This window comes from Sceloporus undulatus, chromosome 3 (genome assembly GCF_019175285.1).
Source record: "Sceloporus undulatus isolate JIND9_A2432 ecotype Alabama chromosome 3, SceUnd_v1.1, whole genome shotgun sequence".
In the NCBI taxonomy this organism is placed as follows: domain Eukaryota; kingdom Metazoa; phylum Chordata; class Lepidosauria; order Squamata; family Phrynosomatidae; genus Sceloporus; species Sceloporus undulatus.
Window position 1 is genome coordinate 213,071,537 of NC_056524.1, and position 19,789 is coordinate 213,091,325.

Here is a 19,789-nt window from a genome sequence, read left to right on the forward strand (position 1 = left end):
AATAGATTATTTAGCATGTAAAAATAAAAGATCATGCTCCATAAAGTGATCAACCAAGGAAGCACCTATACTTCTGTTCTTAATGTTACCAAGATGTTTTCTTATACAAATTTTCAGAATTCTGTTTTTCTTGTATATAGTTTGTTAAAAGGATATCTGATATCATAGATCACAAAGTAAATATTAAAAGTTGAAACATGTTTCAAAGTGTATGTTTTATTGGTACAGTATGATCCCTGTGTCCTCAGGATCAGTATCTGCAGTTTCACTTTCTCACATTGGAAGAGATATATTTCCTCTAGGCATTTTCCAGACCCCCTCAACACAATTCTGTGGTATGCTTCTGGCAGAAAGTACCATAAAGTTGGGCTAGAGGACCTAGAAATGCCTAGAGGGGTGTTCTCTCTAGGAATCTCTAGTTCCTCCAGCTTACTCTGTGGTCAACTTATATTGAAAGTCATTCATTTCGACAGGGTTTACTATTATCTGTGTTTTCCCATTTTTATGGTAAGTCTGGGAACATATCCCTCACAGATATTGGGGTTGAATTGTATTGTGAGCCACACATTCAGTTATCCTGGAGATGTATTTACAGTAAGCACAATGCTTACAAGTGTGATAACCCCTAGGGATTGTGGCTGCTGGCAAAATATTGGGATGGTTGTGTTGATGTGCTCTGAAATCAGATCTTAATAACATATCATAAATGTTGTGAATTCTTTTGAAAGTAATAAGGGGCTTTTCTTGGCACTGTAGCTCTATGAAACAACAGGTAATAAGACTGTATTCCAGAGAAAATATGCATTTTGCCAGTTGTACTGAGCTTTGGAAAAAATGATACTTTTTATTGATTCCAAATGCCTCATAGCATTAAATATGATATACTCATGTATAAGTCTAGAAATTTAGGTTAAAATTGACTGAAAAAACCTGAGTCACTTTATCCATGGGTCAATATAAGTACAGTACTGCACTTTAAATCATATATATATTTAAAATCATCCCCTGGTGAAAGACAAGAGTTTAATCTGCCCTGGAAGTACTGACACCTTTCCACTCTCTCATCCATCCCACCTTTAGTATGAGCACAAATAGTTACTGTATATACTCATGTATAAGTCTAGAAATTTAGGTTAAAAAATTGACCAAAAAGCCTGATTCGACTTATCCATGGGTCAATATAAGTACTGTATCTTAACTCTTATTTAAAAGAAGGAACCATCCCCTGGTGAAAAGCAAGAGTGTAATCCGTCCTGGAAGCACTTACCCTCTGTATTCTCTCATCCATTCAGCCTTAAGACTAGGCACATATGCCTGCTGGAATTTTGTAAGTTCTTTGACATTGTTTTACTTTGCTTCATCCTTCAGATCCTTTGCTGTATGCCCCTAAGTTTTACCCTTGACTTATCCATGGGTCATAGCAAAATCCATAATTTTGGCCACAAAACTTGCCCTCGACTTATACATGAGGTCGACTTATAGTCAAGTATATACGGTATGCCTGCTGGAATTTTCTAAGTTTGTTGGCATTGTTTTCCTTTGCTTTGTCATTTACATCCTTCATTACATGCCCCTAGGTTTTATCTCTAATTTATCCACAGGTCATATCAAAATCCATAATTTTGGGCCCAAAATCTGCCCTCGACTTATACATGAGGTCGACTTATAGTCGAGTATATACGGTATCTCTCTCAGAGTAACCATTGGAAATAACAGTTACTGGATGGCCTTTGTGATTTCTTCCAACTCTATGATTCTACGGTTGCTGGAATTCCTTCTGGAGGCTGGAAACATATGATCCTCCAGAAGTTGACTGACTGCATCTCATGTCATCTCTCACCATTGATTGTGTTGGCTAGAGCTGATGAGAACTTGCAGTGAAATGACATCCAAAGGGCTCCCAGGTTGCTTATCTGTGTTCTAAGCTATGGTTGCTACTAGCAATTGCTTTTATGAACCCTTGGCTATAGTGTTTTAAACTACTGTTTCATTTTTTAAAAAAACCTTAGCAGTCAGTTGGGTGCTTCTAAAACAGCAGATGCTGCAAAAAATTTTTTAGCATTTGCACATTTTGTTTCCTTGTCCATGAAAGCACATATAGAGCAATTTTAATTGATATTTAGTATACTGAGTTTTCTCCTAGTGTGAAAAGAATAAATGATTACTTGAGTACATTCCATCTTAAAATAAAATAAAATAAACTTGTGAGCTCTTTAAAACAATCACCTGTTCTAAGGTTAGATTATTTGTATTCTCCCATGACTTTGCTGAGAGATGACATGAATGTTAGACCATGACTTTAATAAAACACTGAAGTACTGTAGATGAGTAGAGGCCAATCAGGTTTGCTACTCATACTGCTGTAATGGGGGACAGAGAGGATGCCTAGAATAAATAGTGCATCTAAGTTACAGTGGCTGTTGATGAACTGCATGGGAGAGACTGGCAAGGAGGAAGAAGTGAAGAGCAAGACCTGAAATTTTGTCTTGTGGGGAGTGATGAGGGTCAGAATGAGCACTGTTTCCTGTAGGGAAACGGGAGATTACCATGCAAGAAATCAGATTTACTGGGTTTGGAAAGAAACATAGTGAAAGTTTGACTAATATGATGAGTGAGCTCTTCTACCTAAGACTAGGAAATGTTTAATCTTCTCTGTGCTTTAAGAGGTACTAAATTGTGAGAAAGGAGTTTTCCATAATCAAATTTAAATATACAGTTGTCCCTCCGTTTTTGCTAGAGATCCATTCTGGACACCCCCACGAAAATGGAGGCTTGTGCATATTCAAGACCCATAGACTTGAATGGAATGCATGCCATTGCAAATAGCGGAGGTTGCCCCTCTGCGTATATTCAAGGGCGCGGATCTCAGATCCGCGAGTTAGGAGGGGTGACTGTATTTGCCTAGCCTTTGCTTGAAAACCATAGAAATAATTTTTCACAGTCTCCTTAAGTCTGCTGAACCATTCTTACAATCAGGTAATTCACACCCCAGTCCTATAAATATGAACTTCGAATAAAATCCCTCTGTTTAGTAAGGTTTACTCCTGCATATGTTAGCATAAAGTTTGCAGCCTTTAAGCCCATACCTTCTCTTGTCCTTACCTCTTCTTTTATTCAGGTGGAAAGTTGAAAAACTATTTCTTGTTTAGTAGCTTTTCAAAATGTAACATATTCCTTCACATGTCTTACTGCTCTCAGGCAAAGCACATTGTTCTTTCAGCAAATATAATATGACTGGCTAGAATTCCTCATGTGTAGTTATCCCCAAAGTTATTTCCAATGTGCCACCTACTTGAAATGTGGTGCCTGATGCTTAACTCGCTACAGATTATGGCCTTAACCTATACTGAGCAGAGGAATGTTCTTACTGCAAAATAGAATTTATCTCTTTCACAGGTCATGTTAAATTGTGTTCAGTTAAACATCTAAACCATTTTAAGCATGCATAGCTGGTTATTTATAATGTATACTTTTATATGCTGCTTCTTGGTGTTAAGCAGGGATTGGCAACATATTTTTGCAGGACCCCTTCTTATTTTTACTAGAAACAAGGTGCTTGAGAGCAAGCATTCCTTGCTTGCAAGGCTAATAGTCCTGGGAGGCTTCTGGGGAAAATTTTAGCCTTAGAAGTAAGACATGTGAGCCATATGTATCTTGTTTCCAATGAAAAAAGCTTCATTTTTTACTGCCATCATGAATGGAAGTGCGGTGTGATTCTCACAGGTTCTGGGGAGATTTTGATCCCAAATGTTGATATATTATCTATGCTTGATGTAAATCTTCATACTCTGCTGACATAGATGATAAGTGATGAGAGAAAAGGCTGGTTTTGCTGTTACTCATACTCTTTTCATAGACAAATCACATCTTTTAGTTGGTTTTCTGCAAAATCTTATCTTAACAGGATCTTGCTCTCTTTCCCTGTTAGCAAGAGAGCCCCTTTCTGTTAATGGAGCATAGCAGAAATTCCCCAACAGCAAATTCTGTATTTCTAATGAGTCAGGTAGGATTGTAGTCATCATAACATCCCCCTTTCCAGACTAGGCAAGGCAGAAGAATACCATAGCCAGTAGTCTCAAAATCTACTGAGACAGCCACTAGAACTAATAGAGCTACACCCTCCCATCCATTCCTCAGCATGAGATTGTGAAACCAAAATGGTTTCTTTCCTAAAAGGAACACAAAATGAATACTTGTTTGAATGATTATGAAATCAGGTTACATTTGTCCAGTAAGTAAGCATTAGGGTATTTTATTTATGTGAGTGTTATTTGTTAGAGAACAGAACTGCAACATTTAGATATAAAATAGATTTTTGGGTGAGAGACCTAAATGTTATCTTGATGCCATTTACCATAGCCATAATAGGTCATGAATATGCTCATGAGCTTTGGAGTTTTTACTTACTTGAACAATAAAAGGGGAGTTCCTGTATACATTAGAGCTTATATCTAAGTGGTTAGAGTGGTGCTTCATCCCTTGCTGGATTAGGTATTATCAAAATATTGATGTTTTGCATATTAATACAGGAATGGGGAGTGTGAGATCCTCTTCTGTGGTCTCAAGTGCCCTCAACCCCTAATAAAAAAACCTTCTCTTTTTAAACCAAAAAGTGGAAAAGAGGAGTCCCAAACCATCTACAAATACTCATCCCATACCCCTCCTGACACCAAAGATAAAGGAAATGAAATTCTGAAAATTAGTCACCATGGTGACTGGAATTGATAGATATCATTTCCAGTGCACATGTATGTACCAGTGTGGTCCATTGGGATGAGATATGGGGGAGGGAACCCTCTACTCCCTGCACAGTTTCCCTTCCCTGTACTAGTGGGTGTATACTCTGAACCTAGGATAAAGAGGGATGTTGTTATGATAACTTGCTGTGTCAACTGTTTCTTGCTACCCCTCTCCTTCCATTTTCCTTATCACTGTATTGTAAGAGTTGTCTTTAATAATACATAGTAGAGTGTCTTCCAAAACAATGGGGGTTCTGAGAATGGTTAGTTTAATATGCATTTCCTTCAGAAACAGGCAATCATGCTTGTTTAGAAAAACACAAATGCATCAAGAGTTTGGAAATATTAGCTAAACAATATGAAAGCACTGGTTAAAACCAGAGGAGAATTCATTATACGAGAACTTCCTTTTTAAAAAAATCATTCATGAGTAAAGATGTGAAGGCCTGGAAAAAAAAACAACCCAGAAAAAATCATGAACATCCCCCCTCCTCACCTCATTTTTCTGGGAAAATGGAACTAGGTATAATAACAGAATTTATCATTGTTACAGAAAAATCATTAGAGTTATTTCTTGGCAGGCTCTGGTGTATGGGTTTCAAAATCATATCATTCCATAGATTTGCATAAATATTAGAAAATACTGTAGAGGGAATCAGATTCAGTATTTGCATATTCAACAAATGGATACCAGACACTATAAAAATATTTGTTGATTGATTAGAATTGGAGTCCTCTTTTTAAAAAAGATCATCTTCATGAGATTTACTGATCTCCAGTTGATTAATAGAGAGGTTAAAAGCCTCTTTCTGATTTGTAGCTATAAGCATTTGAGCAGCTACACAGTTACCAAGTTTTTATGAGATAGGTGATGATTCTGTCAGATACAAAGGCAAAAGACCAGTATCTGGTGATGGATAAATTATCTGATAGATCAGACTAATTTCCCTAAAAACCTCTGATCAAAAACTTGCAGCAACAGAACAGGACCACCAGAGGATTTAATATACTGTATTTGAAATGAATCTTGGAAGTGACTCAAGGTTAATTTGGTGGCAGGTTTCCAGAATAAATCAAGTGTTCGTGTGTGTGCTTGGTTATGCCCATTTTTTCTTATTGTCAAGTGATTCTCATGTCTCTGCAGACGGAGTACTTGATCTGTCCACTAAGAAAAGCCCTTGTGCAGGCAGCACATCCTTGAGCCTTTCACCTGGCTGCTCCACTGCTCCTGGGAATGGGTAAGGGAAATTCTTAGTCTTTTTGTTTAAACCTCTTGGTCGTTGTTTATGTAAATGGGTATTAAATGCTTTCTCACAACTTCAACAAATAGAATTTTTAACCCTTCAGAGTATAACTATTTCTTACAGAAAACATCTTCTTCCCAGTTTTCAGATGTAAAAAATTAATTCAAGGTCAGAACTAGTTTGGTCATGTAACTCCTATATTTAAGAGTGTAAAGATGTGATCTTTCCACTTTTAAAATATGAATCTGTGAATTTCAGATGCTTGATAGTGCACACCCAATGATTGTGGAAGCATGTGGGGCTATTGGTGGCTAATGGCCTATCAACAAGTAGCTGTGTGAACCAGCACTTCCACTTGAAGCCTGTTCATATGACTGGTACTATTTGCAAGATCACGACATCTTGAAAAGGCTATTGCATCTGCAATTGCTGTAGCTTCTATGTGTAGACCTTGTATGGAGATGGCAATTATCAATGCCTACACTATCTTTGCTGGCAAGGCCAGCATCAGATTTTAGAGGACCCTTGGGCATAATGCTCCCATTGAGCAGCTGCCATTAGTGCTTATCCACTAATCTGCTTGCTGATGCTACTAACCAACCTCAGACAAATTTCCCCAGGGGTCAGTGGCACTTTCAGTGAGAACTAACCACCAAAACTGGCCCTCATCTGTTATCTGTGCTCATCACTTGCAATGTTAAATTTCTGTAAATGCATTTACAACCTACCATCACTTCATAGTTACTATGGGGTAATTTCACATCCTGTACAGATGGAAACTGAGCACTGGCTTTGCTTCAGTCCCATTTGAGTGCTGTTACCCACTGGAAAACTGGTCAGCAGGACTGGGAGACGGGCCTTTCTGAACCCATGAGCCCTCAGTAATTAACAATGCAGGTCCTATTTACTGATGTGATGATCCCTGGGGGGCCCAAGCAGCCAAACAGCAACCCTGTTCTTGGCCCTTAGCCGCAGCAGATCCTTTACTTTTCCCTAGTCTCCTGGGTCTCTGTTCCCTCTCCTTGCTGAGCTGAATGAGACCCCTTGAGATCCTCTAGTCACGCTGCCACCACCCAGTGAATCTACAATGAATTCCCCTTAGCACACACTAGGACTTGCTAAGGACTTATAGTTTTCTTCCCTTGCTAACCTAAGCAAGCAACAACCGAGCTAAGGTACATGTATAGGAGTATGGAGACAGCAGATACTTTTAAAGAAAGTATTTATTTTAACTAGACAGAACAGAACAATAAGATATCATTCATGCACTCTTGGCCTTGCAGGTACAGTATGCATAGTTGTAAGATGTTTCAGGCAAGCCAGTGGATAAAAATAACAAAACCCTAAATGCTCTAGCTAACACATTCCTAAGCTACTCACACAGAGATGGAATCTGCAGTCCCTGATGGGTTTTTGGATGTGAAGATCTGGCCCCCTTGTCTAGCTCAAACCACATCCCTGAGGCCTGCCTTCTTGCCACAGGCCCAACACTGCAACTTTCTCAACAAACTAGACTCACACTGCAGAGACACACTACATGGTCTCAGAGGCCTTTTATAGCGCTCTGTTGGAAGATTCTGGAAACTCCCGGTCCCGCTCAACTTGCTTGGCCAATTGGGCCTTAAGTCAGCTATGATGTAACTATTCATTAGCATGTACCTCCCCCCCCCCCCAGCTTAACCGTTTGTTGTCTGAGATAAGTTCTCCAGTGACTGGAGGTCCAGTCATTACAACTGGGTTGTGAAGTTTTGACAGTTCCATGACACTCCCGTAAGGGTCTGCTAAGTACCTAATTAAGGTGATGATAGCTTATTCTTTACCAAACCAAACAAGAATGTGTCAGTTAGTAATCAGAGTATTTAGGGCTGAGGCACTGAAGCAAACAAGGTAGGCTGATGAAGAATTGAACAGTGTTTGTTAGAGGTGCATTGGGGGGTGGAATGTGAGCTACTATTACAGCACAATGCTGTCATCTCATTAATTTCCTGTGGGTCATGAGAGTTATAGATATAATTATCTATCATGAGGTATTTTCATGATGAAATATTGAATGGTTCTTAATAGTATACGAATTTAAAATTTACAGGGTGCAGATTTCTTTCGGTGAAAGTTGTACAGCCGTACCAACCCCTTATATTTAGTTCTGTGTGCTAATAGGAGGAAGTAATCTAGAGATGATAAGAATTTGGAGTAGTATTGGGAGGACCATAAGACAAAGTTTTAAAATGTTTTTTCCCCTGAATTTTCTTAAGAAAATTAAGTGGCTGAATTTGGACCTATAATTACATCATTAAAGTTGTTGGACTTCTGAAAATAACCACTGTTGCCAGTTGCTGAGATTAAAGATAAGAATTTACTTTCTTCGCTATTTGGATCCCTTGCTTAACTCTATAATTTGAAACTTTTTAAAACTCAGCAAACTTTCCTGTGAATGGAGAAAATCTGCTAAGGTGTTTGTTTCTTTTCTGAATATTTTAATAGGTTTTGTGAACTTTTGTTAAAATATAGCCCTCCATGGATGGCTAAAGGTCATCCTCAAGAGATCAGCATGTTTGCTGAGTCTTAGAGACAATAACATTAGGAGGTGTTGAACTGTACCATGTGACCATCTTTTGTATTGTCAAGTTTAATGCTAATTAATGATTGCCCTCTGTCAGCCAATGTGCCAGTTAATCCTTAAGTCTGGATAGTTGTTCACTCCCATAAAAAGCAGAAATACACACTGCATTCTTTAACGTTTGTTAAAAATTTAATCTTCTCTCTGATGCTGTGGTTAATTTAAAATCAGTGTACAACATTTGTTGCTAAATTGAGACACTTCATATTTTGATTTTAATGATGTTTAATAAGTATCTGTTAAAGCCAAATAGGTATTTGCTGAACCTAATTGACCCTAAATGCAAATTTAGCTTATAGCTACTGGAAACTATGTCATGCAAATGAATTACATTTTATGTTACATTATACCAATTCTGTTCACCCAAATATTCTAAATAAAAATTGTGTTCCAGATAAAAACACTTCTTTGTGGGCTCTGTGCCTCAAAAGTGGGCTGTACACCTGCAGAGAATCCCTGTTGCGGTCTTAATGGGTGTAATGCCAAAAACGTATTACATGATTTTTTTCAAATTATTTACAGGTTTTTTTTTTAAAGTTTGTAAAAAATAAGTTTTTTAGTCTCATCAGACTTGAGATAGTATTTACAAATTAGATTATGTGTTGATATGTTTAATCAATAGGTCAGTAAAGTAGATTCTAAATATTTGTTCTTATACAAGAAAATAATCCCTTTTCTTACTTTGGTATCTGGAAAACAAAACAGAACAGATAATTTTGTTTCTTATAGTAATTAATTTAAAAAGTGTCAGGATTTTTATTTGAGAATAATTTCTCTTGCGTTTTTGTGTTTAATGCAAAGTAACCAAAACACCTTTGAGTTCTGTTGAGCACTCTTGATGCTGAACAGCAACTGGCTTAGATAGGGTGAATAAATACCCTCCAGATTTTTATAAAAAGTGTGGGGTGGCTGATGTGTGTGAGAGTTTGTTGAATCTATTGCATTTTATCACTTGGCTTACTCTTTTATTACTGTACTTGTTTAGTGGTAACGTCACACTAGTAATACAGTCGTGAATAAACTCTGGCAAATGATTATTCCTTCCTAATCTATAATTAAGATGCTGTTTTCAGACACTTGCGCGAAGCCTTTTCTGCTCCAAGAATTTGTGAACCCAACCAAAGACCAGCTGACAGGTTTCATTTTTCTTTGCCCAAAAAGCTTCTCTTTGTTTTTGAACAAGTTTTTAAAAACTGACTGCTGAGACTTAAATTTTTTTAAAAAAACCCACAAAAGTGATGTTACCCAAGCAAGGCCTTCTAATAAAGGAGTGGCCCCCTCACCCATTCCTCCCTACCTGTGCAAGTCCTGCTCACATCAGTTTCCTTCCATCCAATTAGGCGACCTGGGAGACCCAGCCAGCACCATGCAGAGGGACTTCGGAGTGGTGATGGGGTGCCCCCGAGAAGCTGGCAGGATGGAACAAGGGAAGGGTCTGGCCACTCCACATCTCTCAAAGTTCCATTGGCTCGATCGCTGCAGATAAGCGAAGAACTGCTGAGCAGAAACCAGCACACTACACCTGCCAGCTATGGGCCGTCTGGGTTGCAGAATCACGGACAGCACATGATACTATCCAGGGAGGCTTCTTGGGCAAAACCACACTACGAATTCAACTTGACAAGAATGAAATTCAGGGGAAATGGTGCACTCAGCAACATCAGTGACCTTCCTTTTCTTACAGAAAACTCGGCCTTTCAAAAAATGGCACTTCAAACTAAACAGGATGGGAAAAAGGACATGAGCCATTCTACTCCTGTGGATTTAAAGATACCACAAGTTCGAGGCATGGACCTTTCATGGGAGTCCCGTTCTGGCGACCAGTATAGCTATAGCTCTTTGGTGATGGGTTCACAAACGGAGAGCGCGCTTAGTAAAAAGTTAAGGGCTATCCTTCCGAAACAAAACAGGAGGAGCTTGCTGGATCCCGGACCGGATTCCTGGGGCTCAGATGCTGAGCAATCTACCTCTGGACAGCCATATCCCACCTCTGATCAGGAGGGAGATCCTGGCTCTAAGCAACCTCGGAAGAAAAGAGGCAGATACAGACAGTACAACAGTGAGATATTGGAGGAAGCAATTTCTGTGGTGATGAGTGGGAAAATGAGCGTCTCCAAAGCTCAGAGTATTTATGGGATTCCCCATAGCACCCTGGAGTATAAAGTGAAAGAGAGGCTGGGCACTTTGAAAAACCCTCCAAAGAAAAAAATGAAATTAATGCGGTCGGAGGGACAGGATGTCTCTGTAAAGCTTGAGATAGATCCCCAGGGAGAGGCAGCACAGAGTGCGAATGAGTCAAAGGATGATTAGGGATGTTGTTAGAGTGCCAATTACATAATAAACTGGGTGAGCACTATGGCATTGTCAACTCCCACTTATGTACCCAGTTCCTTTTCAGTTACTGGGTACAGGACATGCTCCTTTGCAATTCAGCATACTTATACGGACAGAGGGGAAAGGGTGCTCTGAATGTTGCATATTTGTAAATTTTATGGCCCGATATGGCTTAGAGCCCTTTTTGTGTTCTGTTTTTGTTTTTGTTGTTTGGCCTTTTGCATGTTTCTCTAATATTTTATAGAGAATTGAGTTACCTCACAAAGAATGCAGACATGGAAGTGGACTGCTTGCCTCTTGAGCCTGCATGGACTTTCAGTTCTTTTATTGGATTTCTTTTTTTAAAATATGGCCTTTTAAAAATCACTTTCTTGAACTCTTTACACATCAAGTCTTTAGTTGAAGTCAAAAACAGGATCATTGCTTTATAATTAGATTTTCAGAATATTTTCTTCTTGGATCCAGCTGGTTCAAAAGAAAATTTAAACTTTTTAAGAGTGGCTGGTTTTTTGGATTCAGAGATTGGTGGTTGGATTCCTTGTCGGTTGGGTCTAATTTGGAGCCATTTTGTTTTAAATTTAAACTCCTTTTACCATTTGCAATCTGCTTAGTGCTCACCCGGCGGGGTGGGTGGGAAAGGGATAGGGGAACTTTATATACACTACCTTCAGAATGCTTTGGTTAATTCCTTTGGAACACTACCTTCACTGTAATTTTGTTTGTTCTTTTATAAAGGTGAGAGTCGGACTCACCTGATCGAGGATGTAGCCTTATCTCCACAAACTCCTTGTATTCAGGAGCATCAGGGTACACTGAGTGATATACTAGGGTATTCCTCTCTTTAACAGAATATGGCTTTTGTGGCCTACATGCTTTTAACCGATGGACTTCTGAATTTGCTGAACTGTGTGTTTCCAACAAACTAGTTTAAGCAAAAAATAAACAACCTCTTCTGAAGGTCAGGAATACATATAACCTTGATTTTAAAATACCCACTAATCTCTAAACACTACAACCTCAGTACTCTGCCTAAATAGTCATGTAAATGAAGGATCTATGTTAATGTTCAGGGAAGCAATTTTTACAAATCTTAATAAAACCCATGATCAGATCATTCTGGTCTGGCTTAGGCTGGGCATTACACTGTCAGGGTTGAACACCCAGTGGGTGTTTCCTTTTTAAATACTAAAGTTGCCAGTAGCAGGAAATCTTCTTGCATATTCTGATTTATTTTTCATTTATCCACTGTTGATTGAATAGTGGACTAGCACACATTCATGTAGGCAGATCACCACTAGCACTCCTAAATTGTTTTTAGTTACAGAGGCATCATTCTTCTATTTCAAGCTTTAAATAAAGCTCTCTGGATTTGCAGCTTCACTGAATCAGACTTGCTGGTTCTTCAGGTAGACAGACAATTTAATCTTAGCTGTGCAAAAGACTGATAGGACTCCACTCTTCTGCTTTGCACAACCAAATGAGGCAATGGAATTTGTATGTGAGACAACATTAAGCACTGTTCTTATTTAGATATCTTACGTTAATGACTGAACATGGATGCTAGGATTCATAGGAAGAAGGCCTGGATAGCCCCAGGGCTGCTGCTTAAATTTGGGGTCAAATTATTAAGTTGGCCTTCTTGACTGATTGGTTGAAATACAATAGATTGCTGGGAAGCAAAGGTTAGGCACACCATTGCTGTCATGTTAAATATGCACTTCTCATTCTTGAGAATGACTGGGCTTTTAGCCCTTATATACTTTGTACTACTGTTCTTAGATATTTTTTGTTTTGGTAGCTTAATATATTTCCATACTCAAAAAGCAGAGTTCCCTTAGCTATCTAGTTGTCATCTCAGTTCAGAAACCTGTTTGAAGTTCCATAGCTATATAGAAACTCTGCAATATAATCCAGTTTCACTGGAAATTGCAATAAAAATGCACTCTTTTAAATGTGTGGTTTCATCTGCTATTGAAAGTGTGGAAGAAGGTTTGCTGCAAGCTAGAAGTGTAACACTTGCATTGAATTTTACTTTCAGAGGTTTAACCTTTTGTGGCTATTTTTATTTAAGTGGTGTATGAGTTGCGTTCTATAAAAACCTTGTCATAGTATATGTGGTGTGCTCATTTTACTTATCTAAATATTTTCTGTGTTTATCATTAAGTGGATGACAATCGTGCAGCAAAAAAATGGTGTGCCTACCCTTTAATGCTGCAGTTTGAAAAGAGAACTAATTGTATGTCATTTCAAACCGTAGGTTGAGAACTGTAAATAGGTAGTGATAGTTGCATACTCTTACTGCTTTGGTTAGAAAATGAATTAAACAACCAAACACTTAATTTTCTCAGATTAAAGTCCTGGGACCTGACGATTGTAAGATTCCTGTCTGCAGAGCTTTGTAATATAACACGTAGTATCTGTGATCTCTTCCTATTCAGGTAAAAAAAAATATCCCACAAGCTTTGGAACAACCATATTTCCTCAATCTCTGCTTAAAAAAAGGATAAAGTAGGTTATTTTTAAAGCACTAATTGCATTACTTTGGTAACTGCAATATAAAATAGCCATTATTGTTTTGTGAAGCATGGTTAAAATTAGCTAGTTGTCCCTTTTTAAAATTTCAAAAGCCTCTCAAAAATAAACAAAAAAGCTGCTGAATATTCAAAAGATATAAATATATCTATATTTTATTGTAGGTTTTGTAAACTTAGTCTGTAATATTCAGGTGCACCTTTTTAATGTTAAATTTTTCTTTTAAAATTTCATCTCACCTGTTTTTCCCCCCAAGGTGGCTCATTTTGTGGCTGTATCTCACTCTAGATTCCTAAATGAACCACTGAAGACAGACTGCTGTGACAGGCACCGTTGGTGTAGCTTTGAGTAGTATTTGGGAGCATTTTACCTGTAGAAGAAATGGAATCAGTGTTTATCCATTAGCATGTTTAATTTTCTGCTAACCAGAAGTTTGCATGGCCAAAATCCCCAACTGACCATAGTTTGATGTGGGAAGATGTGGTTTGCTGCTGTCTTTGTAAGAGAAGCCTTGTTTTCTCCTGTTTCCAGTAAATGGATGCTCGTGTAAACTTGTGCAAGAGATAGGCTTTAGGCCTTGTTTTCCCTACTGTTTTTGAGGGCATTTTATAGGAAGATAGCCAAGTGCAGTGCTTCAGAGATGATGTCATGCATAGGAAGAACATCTGGGCATTTTGATCAGTTCTATCATATGTGGAACCAGAGTTTGATAGAATTATGGTATATCTGTGGTGGTGTTTGCATCTGAATGACAGAAAGAAATTATTAAAATATGCGTGGCAGCCTTGGCTTCTACAGACCAGGTATCATGAAGGATATATTCTCCCTATGCTCCCAGTCAAAAAGACTAATGTGAAGAGTGTATGTGTGTAATGTTTAAAATCAAATTCACTATCGTACTGGAATATAGATGTTGCTTGGTGACCTTTTGCTGCAGCAGGTTATACAGATGAGTAAGGCTTAGTGTCGTAGGGGTACAAGTGTGGAGTTAATTATTGTACAGTTCTGTGGAGCGAGCCCAGTGTGTAGAAGATGTATCAGTTTTTTACTTGGGTCTGTAAAATATAAAAGTTCTTTCCTGAAAATTCTGGAGATCTGATGAACTATTACCTCTGTCAGCCATTCTAGAACCTCAATTCCAGTGCCCCGAGCCTTTTCCTTTTCACTACAGCTGTCAAAAATAGAAGTTGTAGGGTTTGGGCTCTTGGCCTTAATTTGTAATAAAAGCCCCCACGTTCATCATAAGGATTGAAATACAGTTTCCCCAGGAGCCCTTAAGATCCTATACATGTATCAGCCCAGTGCACAAAGAAGATTTCCTTTTCATCTGGCTGGTCCCAGGACTGCTCTATACTTCCTGCTGCTGTGCCTCCAAAAGAGGCTTAGTCTGAATAATAAAAAAAAATTCTAATGCAAATTTGGAATTATTTTAAATAATTAAGAATGTGTCATATTTTTAAACATGATAGTAGCACAGATTTGCTTTGTTTCCTTTGGCATATCCCAAAGCTTCTTGACAAATATGAGGCAGTTTAACGGAGGCACAAGTGGTTGCTCAGAAAGTGTCAGGAGTCGTTAATGCTGTTTTAATATGTTTCTTTCCTATGGAAAAAGCATATACATATTGGCTGTTATGCTGATCCTATTGACATCAAGTGGCATGATCTGCTGTTTCTCAGTGAGCTACTTAACAGTCCAGATGGAGAGGGAATATTCTTCATTTTGTAACACTTTTGGCAATAGGGAAAAGCAGACCCCACCCCCTTGACGTATAATGGATTAGACATAAAATTCTGCTAAAAGTATCTGAGTGTTTTAGAGGCAAATAAGGCATAGCACAGGAGTGAATGGGGGACGCATACTTAGCAATCTCCTTTCTTATCCATGAACATTTTGCTAAAGTTCTAAAATGAAAATTGAAAAATTTAGCCTCTTCATTCTAAAGAGGGGATGTTCAGCTGCTAGAGTAGTCTGGACCTAGGCAGCCTTCAAAAGAAAAGTTTCTTAATAACAGGGGTATTTCTATATTTTCAGGCAAGCAAAGGAGATTTTATATAGGTTTTTCCCTAGGCTGCCCTTTCTCTGATGTGCATCAAGTATCTTTTCTTCCCTTGCAATTTCAGAAATGAAATAGTATTTTTAAAAAAATACTTTAATTTGCCTGATGCCTGCAAATTACACTTCCTACAGTCAGTTGACTGTCCCAACTGTTCTCAAACAGATTCAAAAACAGAAGCCTGTCCATACATATTTACATGATGGAAATAATTATTTACCTATAATCTTCACACTTTGTTTTAGTTTGCAGTAAAGTTATTAATTTAAATCTGTTTTAGTTCTGCTGGGCTACTTTGCAGTTTTGTCTGCTTAATGGAACAAAACAGTTGAGTTATGATAGGTGAACAATATGATATATTAGTTTGTAATGGTATGTACCAGCATTACCAGATTAGATGGTGGAATTTATACAGACTATAAACAAAAACTGCCCCAGAGGTGGAAATCTTAGTGTAATAGAGACTTATTTTCTATTCATGCCTCGCATCAGCAACTTGATTCTTCATATTAGGACCAAAAGACGTAAAAATAGAGACTGCAGTGAGAAATATTAAAGTTCTTGGTATATTGTTTGGATGGACAACTAACAGAGAGATAGTACCAGGATGTATTGGAGGAAAGGAATTGGGATTCAGTTAAATCTGATCTTCTGGGGTTGGAAGAATGGAGATGGGGGCATGTGGCCTCTGACTCTTTACCTAGCTGTACAGCTCTATGGTGTATTACTTTGTTCATCTCCTTAGTAAATATTTTACAGAATACCTAGTCCTGAGTTGAAGTTTAGTAAAATTAGTAAGCTTCCTGCAGACATCTAAAATTATGCAAATACAGATTAATTTATTATAATTTATTAGTATTAAAACTTATCGCTCTTTGATACCAGAAAAGGAAAAGTTATTAGCCATTATAGCAAATTTTCTTGTGAGAGATCTAAATTTGATTTGGTTCTGTACCAGTAACATATTCTAGCATGAAAATATACCGATATTCAGGTAGTATTCTAAAAACATCTCAAGAACTTCTTAGTCTGATCACGACATCTGTTTTTATTAATTCATTTTTCAAACCCCCGGAAAACCAAATTTTGTCCCCTCTATTAGCTTATAAAAATCTGATTTAAGTATCTCCTCTTCCACTCTTAACATTTTTGACATGCCATGTCAGCCTCTAATGTACCTTACATTTGGTGCTACACTCATCTGACTCTTACAGACTTGATAGAAAAATGTATAATAATCTTCACTGTCCATTAAAGTGCTTGTCTGACCTGATTTTTAACTAAAAAGAAGCAAACAGAAAAGGGACTTTCAGCACTTTTACTGTTTCAATTCTAATTACAATTTATCTGGTCTTCATATCTGGGTACTGTAAAAGTTTTAGTCCACAAATGATTGATTGTTTCAGGTCAGATAATTTCTGTTGATGGTAAACTTTCAGTTTATCTTATAGCATAATTAAGTCAGTTTTATAATGTTCAGGCAGCTTCTGGGAGTACACACTTGATATTTTAAGTAAACATTTCAGTAAACATTTCAGGGCTTTAAGAATTGGGATCTCAATGGGGGAAGGCTAGGTGAAGTTTCCCAGATGAAGAATAGTTTTAGACCATTGTGTAGTGCTCAGTTTGAAAGTATATCACTAGGGAAATGGGTAGGGATTTTCTCTCTCCCTTTTGTCTTCAGGGAATGAGCAGTATTTAGAATCTTTGGCTGAAATTCAAGCCTTTTTACCATGTAAATTTTAATATAAATTCACTGACATGCTTTTTACATCAGAGGACTGAAAATGGATCTTAATGTTTAAGTTGTTGAATGGTATATTTCTTAAATGAAGGGGGAAATTAAAAAAAACTAACTAGATTAGCATACCAGCATTAGTGATCTTAAGGGATTTTAGTATGTAATAGGAAAGTCTTTGATTAAAAAACTAATCTTGAATTGCTAGTCTGTAATGAGGTGCATACTATGTAAACAAGTGAAGCTTCTTTACTTGTTGAGAGAGGGTACATGGCGGCTGTCATATGCCCTAGCATCAGAAGAACATTACAGACTGCAACCTCTCTTAAGTCCCATTTGGTGGTGATATCCATGGGATTTTTGCTTACAGCAGCTTACTGCTGCTTAAACATGTATAAATATGTTTGAGTGTTTGCTCATAACTCTTTCTAACCTCCACTTGTTAAATTGTCAAATGTTGGTATTTTATCAGTCCGCAGTGTAAGTTATAAACTAATGTGCTTAGGATTCCAGCTTGTACACACACTGTTTGAAAACCCTCAGGGACAGTTTACACACTACCCTCACTCAATTCAGGTACTTGTACACTATTCTTAAACCTAGCAGTGACTTGTATTTTATTTTTGTTTTTCTTTTGATGTGCTAATAGCACATCCTTGATGAATGTCAATTTAACTCAGTTCAGGTATCCAGGTATAACTCAGCCAAACGGATTTTAAAGCTGCATATTACTCTCCAGCACGCAGTGCCTCAGACACGTAGTGGCATTCTATATATTCAGTTATTACTACTGAGCAAGATCGCATGGGGGTTCCTGATAATTATGTATTGTAAGAAATTTCTATATATAGTATGTGTATTATGTTATATACATATATATTATATATGTAATCTTAAAAGTATATATTTAAAAATGCCACTACCAAGCCAGCACAGCTATTATCAGATACATTCCTGGCTGTCTCTGTAAGTGAAGCAGGGACAGCTTCTCAGTATGGCTGTGGTTTCTCCTTCATCCCAGGTACTTCTAAACTTGAGCACTGGCCCTTGGGTGTCTGACCTCTACATTCTAGTTATGCAATGTCTCTAGGAATTCTGTGCACTGGCCACTGTGATGGAAGCCAATGGGCCAGGTGGGCTTGAGTTTATTAGTAACCCTTCTGCCAAAGTTAGTGTTTTATGGCAAGAGTGTAAACTTTTCAAATAATCAGCAGCAGCACATATATTATGGGAGCAAATGAGCACTCCTGTATTATGACCCTTTTTAGGTGTCTCGCCTCTTGTGCCATGCACTAATTTATGAATGTGTTGGCATTTTACACCTGTACTCGTGGGTCTGCTTGTTGAACACTAAAGAGTATGTGTGCAACACATCAAAATAAAGCCTGCTGCTCGCGCTGGCATTAATTTCACTGTAATTTTGGATCAGCCATGACTGCTTTATTATTTGATGCTTTACACCTTAGAAAGTTCTATTTATGTAAAGTATGGAAAATGGCATTTTTTCACAGACCTCTAAAAATACAAGTGTCATGGGAAAATAAACCAGGAACCCCCTTTTTAATCTATGGACCTCATTTCAATATACTGTTTACAGTTTGACGGAATTGTATAATTTAATATTTCTCTTGTACTGTAGTTTGTATTTATTTACAGATTTTTTTTGTACTGTGTGATTTGAACTTTTTTGTTCCTTGCTATGATCAACATTTTATGTAGTAGAGCACTTATGATCACAAATTAAGGTTTTTGGTTTGATTGCACTACATTTAATTTTTAATGCAGTTCTGATTTTTTGACTGGACTTAATAAGCTGTGTCTTAATGTATGTGATAAGTACTTATGAATTTTTAATTCACGTGGTCCACTCTTTTTTCTTTTCTTTTTGCATTGTATGTCAAAAGCGCCGATTCTCTCGTTGTGCATGTGTAAGGGTTTAACAGCCCTGTTGTATTGTTTGGCCATGTCATTTTGGAAACACATTCCCAACTGTAACGTGTATGGTAGTTTTCACTGGATGCTAGACTTTTCAGAACCACTATTCTTCTAATAAATTTTGTTGTGAAAACTTGAATGGTTCAAAGCACTGGTTTCTAAAGTGTCTTTTTAAAATAACTTGTGGTTCAGTATATATTAGTTCAATAGAGTACGAGGTGAATTGATATACATGTGTATACAACTGTTGCTATTGAAAATGTTTGCATGGCTGAGCAAATGACTATGAATGCAAAAATGTACCTTGCATTATTTCTCCTTTAGCCACCATCTGATATTTTTGATCATGTGTAGATTTATTTTCCAATGATATGATGATGGTTCTGGCAGTGTTTGTACTGATGTTGTTTACATTCCTCCAAACTGCTTTTGTGTGTGTCTGCCTTCAAATTCCCTGTTGATTTATGGCAGCTCCATGAATTTCACAGGGGGTTCTTAAGCAGGGAATATTCAGAGGTGGTTCTGCCAATTGATTTCTCTGATATACAGCTTACAATACCTGGTATTCATTGGTGATCTCCCATCCAAATACTA

The 19,789-nt window shown here is 37.6% G+C and overlaps 3 protein-coding genes across 5 annotated transcripts in view; all 3 read left to right on the forward strand.

Annotated features, from left to right (window-relative positions):
* LCOR (ligand dependent nuclear receptor corepressor) overlaps positions 1–19,334 on the forward strand; it is a 35,707-nt gene extending 16,373 nt beyond the window's left edge. The window contains exons 4-5 of the mRNA XM_042458797.1: positions 5,884–5,977; positions 9,941–19,334. Of these exons, the coding sequence (XP_042314731.1) occupies positions 5,884–5,977; positions 9,941–10,910 (1,064 nt within the window). The 3' untranslated portion in view covers positions 10,911–19,334. The remainder of the gene's footprint in view (positions 1–5,883; positions 5,978–9,940) is intronic.
* Positions 1–19,789, forward strand: part of ZFYVE27 (zinc finger FYVE-type containing 27) — a 668,411-nt gene that overhangs the window by 116,565 nt on the left and 532,057 nt on the right. The gene's annotated exons all lie outside the window — the stretch shown is intronic.
* The window catches only part of LOC121926117, a 36,116-nt gene continuing 29,632 nt past the window's right edge, over positions 13,306–19,789 (forward strand). Inside the window, exon 1 of the mRNA XM_042458787.1 lies at positions 13,306–13,372. The gene's annotated coding sequence lies outside the window, so the exon portion shown is untranslated. The remainder of the gene's footprint in view (positions 13,373–19,789) is intronic.